This window comes from Tetrao urogallus, assembly GCF_951394365.1.
Source record: "Tetrao urogallus genome assembly, chromosome: Z".
Classification (NCBI taxonomy): domain Eukaryota; kingdom Metazoa; phylum Chordata; class Aves; order Galliformes; family Phasianidae; genus Tetrao; species Tetrao urogallus.
The window spans coordinates 49,439,868-49,451,563 of NC_136816.1; the positions used below are offsets into that span (position 1 = coordinate 49,439,868).

The window sequence follows — 11,696 nt, forward strand, 5'->3', positions numbered from 1 at the left end:
AAAGGTTTTGCTGAAGTCTGACTACATCAACAGCCTTTCCCTTATCCACCAGGCAGGTCACTCGGTCATAGAAGGAGATCAGGTTGGTCAAGCAGGACTTGCCTTCTATGTGACTTCCCTAGTTACTACTGAAAAACAACCAAAAATTCTGGAAGAGAAAAAGCTGTAACTACCTACACCCAACCTCCACTCCCACATACAAACACACAGCTTTGGGCAACAATCCAGATACTTAGCAAGTATGGGAATATTGCTTAGAAGTTCTTCTCTTGCTGTCAGTGGAACTGCCTGTTTTTCTTCTAAGCTTCTAATTAGTCCTCAAGGCGGCAGAACTCAGCCTTATTACTGCTCACAGCAGTGGTTGATCTGAACTAGCAGCTATTTCCCTGGCAGCTCAGGGGCAGCTCCTTGTACATCCTCCAGCACACTTGCCTAAGGGGTCTACCACATTAAGAGTCTGTATCAACTGGGGCAATAATGATCCTATTCAAGACGTCGAAACGTAACCACAGTCTTCTCAAAGGAGGTGGTGCAGGAGTAAAGAAGTCTAGGAAGAGTTATACTCTCAGCTTGTTACATATGAAAACAGGCAAGAGGTTAATTTTTATTTTTGTCCCAGGTCATGTGCGCCATTCACTAGGTAAACATTTTTCACTGCAGCTCAGTTTTGCTGCTTCTGACTCAGGAAGAAACGTAAGCATACAATAAGTAACCAACTAAAACTCTAATCCCAGCAGTAGAAGAAAAGGACATCCATCCGTGTAAAGAAACAGAAGGTTTAGGATTTGGTACTGATGACCTATGCTTTAATGTGCTTTTTAGTCACTGTTCTCCACAGATACAATGCATATCAGAAGAGTGTGCCTTGCTTGCTGGTTGGTTCTCATAATAGAAGTGTTTGCAGGTGTAATGATTCTTGCATATTGGTACTTACAGCAAAGAGACTATCAAATTGATCACATAAGATTAATGTAAAGTCTATGGGAGTATGACACTGCAGTTTATACATCAATACAAAGATTCTAATGAATATTTCAGATGCTAACAGAAGATAAATACCTGAAAACAATATATTTTTTAAATTGTTCTGCCCACTAAGTTAAAATCAAACAGCATTCAACATTGTGTATACAGATCTTTCATACGGATTGATCTCTCTTTATCTAAGGATAATGCTATGTGGTAGCTCAGAGTATTTGCTGTGTGCTCACACTGAGTCCTCCTTATACATTCATTTCAGCTGAGATGATTGAAGAAAAGGGATCTAAAAAACATGCCCTGAGCTCTGCAAAAGATATTATACTCTGCGGCTAGGGCTGAACTCTTTATTAAATTGTTTATTGCTTGCTAGGCAGTTTAAAATGCTTCCAAAATCTTGGATCATTTATCACTATTATCACTATTATCACTAGAGCTATTTCAAAACCATTAGTGATCATACACACCTGCTTTTACATTGTGGCTGAAATGTCACAGAAGGGCTTCAACGTGTCCTGTGGATTTTTATTTGTTCTGCACTGTTCTACCACATCAAATGAAAAGAATATGGCACAAATGCAAGGATTTATCTTTCAGCTCACACTTTTCACCTGAGCTTCACAAGGACTTCATCACAAAAATGCTACTGTAATGCTGATCATTTGGAAAATTCACATCAAGTTTAACAGTAAACAAGCTTTGTTTCCACTTTCTTCCTAATCAACAATTATTAACATAAGTGAAAGAAGGTCAGATCTTAAGAATAATAAAAAAGAGTAAGTGTTATTCATGGGGAATTTTTCTTTTTGCTATTTGGTTGGTTACTTTATGATTTTTTTTTTTTAATCAAGGTGAAGGTTTTTATTTTTAGCAAGAAGAAAATGTGCATTTTGTGTATTTCATGACTAACACCAATGAAATCCATAATGTATTCATAGATGGGTCTTTAGCACTGTAATAATGACAACATTTCATAAGTCAGAGGAGGAGATAATTAAATGACACAGAACTGGAGGAAAAAAAAAAAAAAAAAAAAGCATTTGGGTTAATACTTTGCTCCCCCACTTCCTAAGCACACAGACTTGTAGAGTTTGTGTGTGATACTTCTGTGGGTCACCTTTAATTTGTTTCATAGTGGAAACAGTAAAGCCCTGCTGCGATGCTACTGATGACATTGTGTAAGGCTTAAGTTGATGTGGGCAGACTGGCATTTTTAACTTCTGCCCTTGAGACCAGACACTTGGAATAAGAGGCTAGGTTCTGTTGTAGCTGTAAGCTTTTTATGACTCAGTACAGATGGGTTGCCCATAACACTGTAGATTATCTAATTTCTGCTTCACAATTATGTCTGAAGAACAGTGACTGATACATGAGCTGGCTGTTGGGAAAACACATGTAGATCTACAAACCTTGCCCCCCCCAGAGACTGCGCACAAGACCAATTACAAAAAGAAGACGTTTGTGTTTTTCTGGTTATTTCTCAGAATAATATTTTTTTCTTCACAGTTTTAAATTTATGGTTAAAAAAAAATAAATAATGGATTTCTTACTAGGACAGTATACCTAAAAAATACTGGCACACAATTTCAAGTATATGAAGATGTCATTTTTTGTCATTTTCAGAAGAGAGAAGTGGGACTTCAAAGGGAGCCAGAACAATAACTAAGATAGACACAACAGATCTTCCGCTCATGCTGATAGAAATGAAAAAGTCCAAAATTTTGCACTTAACAAAGTGGTTAAAAAGAATTTTTTTCTTTTTTTGATCTCTGCTGGCTATTACTAGAGGTACAAATGCTATAGAAATTACACTATACACCCTCACACACACATATTAGGATGATGCAAGCAAGCTATTTGCTATCACGAATTATAACTCCATTTCACTTCTTGATTCATCTATAAAATCCCAAGCTTGGAAAAAGATTACATTTTACTCCAACAGCATTCAGGACATGAGGTTTTGTTACTGTAATGATAGTAAATTTCAACTCATGTGACAACTGAAATAAATTACTTCACCTAATCCAGTCGGTTTGACTTCAGGGAAATAAACATTACTACAAACTCCAGGTGTACTGTCTTATAAGAAGTCATTATTATTGGAGTTAGGAAACTGTGTGCCTCATCACATGCAAGCATTACTTTGCAAAAGTCAAAAGGAAAAAACATTTGGATATTTTTAATGATTTCTGCCCAACAACTGGTTGAGGCCTGGACCTGTTCTGCTGTAACTACATCCTTGATGCTAAACAGTTAGGACAGCTATGCTATCAGGTGAGCATTTTTCACAGCCCACACTTTTTGCTACAGCTGCAAACAACAGTACAATTTGGTGTGTGTTTCTCAAAATTTAAAAAAAGTTAGAATCGACAACTTTGCTGGACTATGCTCATAAACAGTGATTTTTAATGACCACGAAGCAGAAGAGGGTATAACACACAACACTAAATATTTCTTCCTTGCTGGTTTTTACCTCCTATCTGAAAATGAAAAATACCCAGAAGGATAAAACAAGGAATGTATATGTGGGACCTGGTGGGCATAAATAAGTTTCTCAACCCCAACTTCATTTTTCTTGTGTAAGAAGAATTTCATTTCTTTTTCTACATTATAAAAGCAGAACCTCATCACAGTTTGCACAGTCTGCAGCGTAGAGCTCCCAGTTCTTCCAATTTTAAGTCTGAGAGGGACATACGATTTTAGAAATGCATTTTAAAATGCATCTTAAGGTCTATTTCCCACTCACCAGTTATCTTCTAGAGACAAAACACAACCCACAGTATTCTAATCATGTAGCAGGGATTATGATGTCTGGATCTCATGTCTGCACAGATTTAAGCACAGTACGACAACAGCCTTCAACAACTACTGTAGAAAATAGATGGCTACATTTTAAACACAATTTGAGTACCCAGTCAGATGTAAAGATTAGCTTCCTGCCAACAACAGCTGTCTGCAACATCTGTCTCAACGGTAAGACTATTCTGCTTGTTTCTACAGAGGCTGTTTGCTAATAAAGAGCACATTTACATTATGGAGCTCACTTTTCCCATACTTGTAATCTAAACCCTTGTCTGGATGGGCCTGTATTTGGTATCAGCTCCTTTCCGAAGTGCCTTCTGTCACCTCGATTGTAAAATGGGGGACATCCAAAAAAGGCAATCATAAAACATAGGATAAACAATGCAAACCAAAAGTAAATCACTACAAATGGACATCAGCATTGTCAAAAAACAGTAAAAGGATATTTCATTATTCTTTCTTTTCCTCTTCCTAAAAGTCAGTTTTAGGCAAAAAAATGTATTTTGCAGTTTTCTGTAAGAAAGGTCTGTGCATTTTTGTGATAGGCAGTATGATGTCACATCTATTAAGAGAGTCCTGAATAATCTTGCCTTTGAAATACGAACGTACTCAGAAAGATCTAGCTCAACACTATGAACGAATATCCTATGGCATACCCTTGATGTATAAAGTTGCTTGCTTCTAAACTCACTCTTGTAATTGATTTGCAACCCACCTCCAGAGGATGAGTGAATATTCATCTTGAGGATTCACACAGTTTTACACGGACACACACAGTTTTGCACACTGATTGCTTTTCATTAAATCTGTGCTTGCACAAAATACAATAGCATGCAACCTCAGTCTGGTCTATGAAAAGACCAGTTTATAGGAATTTGAGAAAAAACATTATAGCAATGTTTCTCTTTCCGTGAAGTCATCCCTCTTTCTTGGAATGAAGTAACACATAAGAACTAGTGTTTTCAAATATCTGTTAAGTCCAACACTAATGAAGTATGTGTTGGATGAGCAGACAGGGAGCTGGATCAAAAACTGACTGGACAGCCAGACCCAGAGAATGCATACTGGCCTGCAAGCTAGCTGTACTCCAATGGTCAGTGCCAGATCCAATCCTATTTACTGTCCTCATTAGTGATCCATGCAATGGGCAGAATGTACCCTCAGCAAGTTTGCAGCAGACACAAAACTGGGAGGAGTGGCTTGCTCTGGCATACTGTAGACTCTGCGTCTTGTTCTATCCATCTGAAGAGACCAGGATGGATGGCTGAAGTGGACTGAGAGAAATCCCTCTAAGTTCAACAAGGAGAACTCCAGAGTCCTGTTTGTGGGAAGGATCAGCCCCAGGCACCAGGACAGGCTGAGGGGAATCAAGCCGGAAAGCTGGTCTGTGGAACAGGGCCTGAGGATCCTAGTGGAAACAAAACTGAATGCGAGTTAGCAACATGCCCTTGCATCAAAGAAGGCTAGTGGTATGATGGGCCACATTAGACAAAGTATCTCCATCAGGTCAGAAGTGCTCCTTCTCACTGTGCTCACCAGTGCAAGGGAGATGTGGGCACTCTGGAGAGCATCCAACAAAGGGCTGCCAAGACGAGGAAAGGACTGGAGCATCTTTTCTGCGAGGAAAAACTGAGAGAGCTGGGACTGTTCAGCTTTCAGAAGAGGAGGCTCCAGGGGATCTTACAAACATCCATAAATGCCTGAGGGGAGGATGCAGAGAGGTTGTAGCCAGGCTCTGTTAGTGATGCCCAGCACTAGGACAAGAGGCAGTGGGTACATGCTGGAGCACAGGAGTTTCCATGTAAATGTCAGAAATGTGACTGAGCACTGGCACAGGTTCTCCAGAGAGGTCATGGAGTCTCTCTCTTTGGAAATATACATTGTCCTGGACATGGCCCTGGGCACCCTGCTCTGGGTGTCCCTGCCTGAGGTGGGAATTGGGCCAGATGGACACAGAGGTCCCTGCCAACTTCAGCTCTGTGGCTGTAAGAAAGAATTAGGAAGATACTCTGAGCAGTTCATGCACAGTCCCCGTAAGCTGGAAAGAGGATAAACCTACTCTGGCAATGGGGAAAAAAAGAGAACATAGGTTGAATTCAGCTGAAAAACTGGATATAACACTTAACGAAAGGTGTAATTATATCTCTCAAAGACAACTGCCCAAATATTTTTGACAGCCAAATTAAAAGGTTCTTAAATGAAACTGCATGCAGGATTAAGATACTAACCTGTTCTTTATGCTCTCTGCACACGCAAGTCAGAGTAATTTTTTCTTAAGAATATTAAAAAAAAAAAAAAAAAAAAAAAAAAAAATCAGCTTCACATGTAACTTTAAAGAAGAAAACTGGCCATTTAATATAAACTAACAGGTTGATACATGTAAATCATAGAACTTTTAGACATCCCATTTTTTTTTACCCTTAATTTGCTATTAGTAGTTAACTTTCTCTGCACAAAACACGATAACACATCTATTTCACATATGCAGTATATAAAAAGTAGTGCTGCTACAGCAATTACCAATTAGAATTTTCTAGCTTCTCTTAAAAGCTACACTGCACTGTGTATCTATGGTATAGATCTAGCCCAATCCAGACAGACTACTATTTGATTATTTGAACGTACTGTTTTGCATATAAGTTTGAAAAGTCTTATTAACTTGAGTTATCCCTACTCAGATTCCCAGGGTGCAACTTATTTAACTAAAAGAAGATTCAGACATTTCATCAAGTGTGTCTTCCCTTGTGATCTTCCTTCCTGAATTAGACTGGCTCAGTAAAAATGATTTTTAATACTACCAATGTCTTGACACTACTAACAATGTCTAGACTCAGATAGTGTCTCAGTAGTCATATTTGATTCAATATACCAAACAGCATTTAAAAGGTGGCAGTAGTTACACAGCAAACACTCCAACAGACAGCTATTCTTATTAAGATTTCTATCATGACTAGCTTTATGCAAAAAACTGACATGGAGAATTTACCACATCTTTTAAAAAGTACGTCTTCATACATACCACATAATCCTGTTGCAGATGCAAGATAGAGAAGGACTGAGATTCTCTCTGCAGCTGGTTTAATACATTTAAAGCAAAACAAACCAGAAGCATCTTGGCCTATGTAATGAAGTTTGGAAAACCACTCCAAGTAATTAGCATTTCATTATATCTATTTAATAAGAGTTAATTTAAATTCAATCAAGCAATATATGCCTCATCCCCATAAAGAAATTGCACTGAAAATAGATCTGCTACCAGAGGAGGTTGGAAATGGCCTCTTCTTCCACAGAAACTAGGATGAACTTCCCCACGTCCCCTGGTGGTTCCTCAGCACAATGGATACCTACAGCTTTCTGAGAGCCCCCTAAGACTGCATGCTAAGGAAGAGCTTTCTTCCTCTTCCTTTGTCCTGCACAGGAATCCATTTGGAAAGACAGTACAGCTTAGTGAAGTCTTAGGCTTGATTTCAAATAAAGTATAAAGTTGTACAGGAATTTATTTTCTGATGTAATAGAAATGAACGCTACATGCACTGGATGCTTTCTGAAGTCCTGCTCAGTTCTTAGCCCCTTACTCCAGGTAATACACAGGTCAGTTGACAGCATGCTGCCTAAAATCAGGGACACTAATTTGAATGCTTGCTCCTTAATTTCTGCATAAAAGATGAACATCATGATAGGTAAAAGTTATCCCATTAAAACAGCAGGAACTACTCATACATACATGCATTAAGAACATATGTGCAAGTCCTTGCAGGATTAAAAAAGGCAGGAAGCAACAGGTTGGGGCAGCAAACATGGGTGGAAGGGCAAATAAAATGACAGAAAGACGTGGTAATGTGAGCAGGTTGCATACACTGCTCACAAATCTGATTATATTTTAAGACCTGATTGTAAAGTTTGCCCTTGCTTTAAACAAATACGATGCTTGTCATAGCTCCTTCCTGAAGCATTTGCAGCCCCAGTGCATCATCAAGAACTCACTAACTTTAAATCACGACACCTGAGCACTAATACAACATTCCAGATTATGTCACTGCTAAGTTTTTACTGAACATTGGTTAGCACAGTTTGTCATGCTTTTAATGAACATGCCATGCTCACCTTATGTGAGGAGCACAGAGGCAGTGAAGAACCAGTACAGAGCCTAAAACTCAACTGGTCCTCATTAAAAGAAGCATACAGTCAATTCACCAGCAAGAGAAATGAGTGAGAGTTCAGCTTGAATGTGTATTTATAGTGGAGAGTATAATGCAGTCTGTGTAACAACTCCTGTAAATGATGCTTTGTCAGTAATGACCAACTTTCATTAAGAGCTCTATTTTGAAGAAGTAAGTTCAGGAACTAAAGAAAGAGGAAGAAAAATTCATAGCTGCAGAACAGCCTTTTGTGTACAGTTAAGTAAATTAAGACATTGACCAAATATTCCTCCCCCACACAGGTTTTTTTTTAAATTTAAAAAAAAAAAAAAAAGATGAAATATTACTCTACTGGTAGTAGAACAAACTGTGCATGGATTGTGCAAAAACAACATGGTCCTCCTGAAGAAACAGGGACGATGCTCTGCTAGCATACATGTATCATCCCTCCCAAAGTATAAAAGAGAATATTCTTACTCGCAAAATAAATAGGCTGGTTGTTCAGCAGAGCCACATCCAGAACATGAATGTAATACCGAAACATTTGGTTTACTACAAAAAATATGGAATGCTCCACTATCCAATCAGAGGAAGTAAAAATAAAACTATAACGGTCCAATTTCAAAACAGTTTCTAATAGTAAATCTCTGTGTGCCAGATTAATTGGCACTGTCGCACTAATTTGTAAGGCTTCAGTTGTACAGACGAACCATTGCCACAGATGGGAGAAGCTGCCAGAAAGCTGACCCTAAAAATAGGAAGATAAAAAATAACCCAAACTCTCTGAATATCAGCCAGTTATGCACTTTATTCAAGCAAGGCCTCAGTTTACGAGGAATCACAGGAGGACCCAGTAGCAAACTGTTCATCTCATGGCCTCGCAGTATGATATCTCACTCTTGCGAACATTCACCACAAATTTAAAATGAATCCTCAGGGGAAATGGAAAGGTATGCTGATATGCACTCTGCCATGGGAAATGCGTATGGCAGTGGAGCTAATTTTATCCTCTGCAGCTGAAAACCCCATGTCTTCCAACAGATTGCTGAGGAGGTGGAGTTTCTGTGCATACTTTTCTCTCTGAGGTTGGCCTCTTCCTCAGTTTGTATTACCATTATGCTATTTGCTTTTTTACGTGTCAGCAAACTCAGTCTCCTTGCACATACACCAACCGCTCTAGAAACACGGTTTTAGCTTCTGATGACAAGTCTATGGAAAAGCAGCCTCGTGTTTCCCCTCGGCACATCGGTATGGAAATAACTGTCTTGGCGGCCACCAAGAGCAGGGAGCAGCTGAGAGTCAGCACTTCCCTGGGAAGGGACACGCGAGTTCACGGCCAGAAGCATCACTGCCACGGCCAGCCCCTGGATGCTCATTTCATTGCGAGTGGCACATGGAGAACAAACTTCTTTTACATCAAGGGGGTTATTTCTTTTTCTTTCCATAGATGAAAAGGTAAAAGTGAAAAAAGCACAGCGAGCACAGCCGTGCCGATACCCCGCGTAAGCCTCTCTTTCCCAAGCGCGGCAATACGTCCCTGCGACCCTCGTGCCGTTACGTGCGCAAGAGGAGTCCCGACACCATCACAGCTCCGCCGCGGACACGGACTCGGCCGGCGGGGCACCGCTCCGCGCCGGCGTATCTCCGCGGAGGAAGCCGCGCCCCGCTGCGCCGTGCCGCCCTCTCGGCGGCGCCCCCCCTCCGAGTAGCTGCCCCGCGCAGCACGGCGGACGCTTCTCACCTGTTGATTTTCAGGGCGAACGCCCTCCGGTCAGCGGCGGGTAAAGTCGCCATGCGGAGGGCGCAGGAGTCGAGTGCGCGCACGGCAGGGTGCCTGCCTCGGTGTTTTTATTGCTGCTGCAAGCTGCGGGCTGCAAAGCCGGCGGCCGTCTGACAGCTTCGCCTGGGAACTTCCGCGTTTCACCTTCCTCGCCGAAATCGAGAGAGGTGGGAGGGCTCAGCCGCCCGCGCCGCCGGCTCCGACCTGCCGCGCCCCGCTCCGCGCCCGGCACCCCCTGCCCGATCCAGGATCCTTTGGAGGATTCCGAGGGAAAGCGCGGATCTGAGCGAGCGCAACAAGGAGGGGAGGCACCTGCGGAGGAAGGCGGCTACAGACCCCATCGCGCATCCCTGGACCGACCCCGTCTGGGTACCGCGGTGTTGGTGTCACGCGCCCACACACTCATCTGCCCTTCATGGTCGTGGGAGTAACCGAGATCGCTTCTCCATCGCCTGGCACGTGGGTGTAAGGTTTGGGCAGGCAGTCTTAGCGAGGTGCGTTACAGTCGGTACCTGGTTAGTGGGCATGTGCGTGCTGCCAGCAGCACGTGTACGGCGTGAATTTGCAGCCTGCGAAGCCAAGACTTATGACGTAAATAGATGCCAGTTCTTTATCTGGGGCGGTGTTTTGCCAATACGCACATGCACCATGAATATGACTTCTTCTTACCATTAAAGTAATTGATTGCAGAAGGAAAACCACACATACCAACACTGCATACCAGTCAAGTTTGGCAGGCTGCGCTACTGTATGCTTCAACTTCACTTGCAGCTGAGCTTTTAAAGGGCCGTTTTTAGTAAGCATCTTGTGGTTCTGTTGCAAAGTGATGTCTCCTTGCTGGTGTGTTCCTCTCAGCCTTGGTGCAAAATCAGTTATCTTTTCAGGATTCACCAACTCTTAGAGCGCTATTAGTACAAATGTATGTAGATATGAATGTCAACCCAGATGACAGATGGTCTTCAAAGAGCATTGGCTACGTGCCCTTGCAGAAGCAGAGAAACACAGAAGAGCTGAAAGATTTAGCAGAAGTAAACATTAAAAATTGAGAGTGGAAACAAAAATAGATACCTTAGTAAGAAAAAAAAAAAACAGAAAAGGATCTATAAAAGAATGAGATCTCAGAGACAAGTCTGAAAACTGAGAAAGAAAATATTTAAATGTACTATTACTAGGCTGGCACTAATTGGAAAAGGATTGCAGTGGGAAGAATAAACTAGCAACCTTTTTGGACAGAACTTACCTACCACACCTATCCTTTATTTACGTCACCAAGATAAAGCTAACAACACTTACTGTTAATTTGAACTTAGTTATCACTCGGTTACAAATCACTCATAGCTATGATCTGGCGTATGGTGTTGGTCTCAAGAAAACTTGGGTGCCAGAGATGCTGGACGTGGCAAGATAGTGCTCTGTACTGCCTTACTTCTTCTTTGCACTCCCATGTGTCTTTTGGAACTCGATCCCCACCTTCAGAGCTCTTCCCAGTGCACAGCCCACCTGCAGCTTTAGTAGACGTATTACTGACATGCAAAGAACATCCAAATGTGCAGCCTGCTCTTGGACAGGCCAGGGCAATCTGGCTGTGGAAAAACAAGAACAATGAAGCATTTCTTAATAAACCCTTGCCATTTTAATGGATGCATTCATTTTTGAAAGCCTAATTTGATGCAACTTGGCACACACAGTTGAAACAAAACAATGTTTGATGTTTCCTGGAGCACTTGGGATGCATTTCTTACGTACAGTAGTTGGAGTCAGGGGCCTCAGCACTGCTGAAAGCTATACATCTGAAATCAATTGGAGTACTTAATTCAGCACTGTGCCCTCTCCCAAGACTCCCTTTGATCCTATGTAAAACTGGTGTACAGAAGACCGGCCTTCTTTCCTCCTGTTTGCTTTTTAGAATTTTAGCTTGGAGAGCAATATAAACCACTCTCTCCTTAGGATGACAGGAAATAAACACTAGTTTATTGTTTTTCTTTACTGTCCAG

At 41.4% G+C, this 11,696-nt stretch overlaps 1 protein-coding gene across 1 annotated transcript in view; it reads right to left on the bottom strand.

Moving 5' to 3' along the window:
* Positions 1 to 9,716, bottom strand: part of DOCK8 (dedicator of cytokinesis 8) — a gene marked incomplete at both ends in the record, with an annotated part of 80,316 nt that extends 70,600 nt beyond the window's left edge. Inside the window, one exon of the mRNA XM_079548342.1 lies at positions 9,664 to 9,716. Coding sequence (XP_079404468.1) covers positions 9,664 to 9,716 — 53 coding nt within the window. The remainder of the gene's footprint in view (positions 1 to 9,663) is intronic.
* Between the last annotated feature and the right edge of the window lie 1,980 nt (positions 9,717 to 11,696).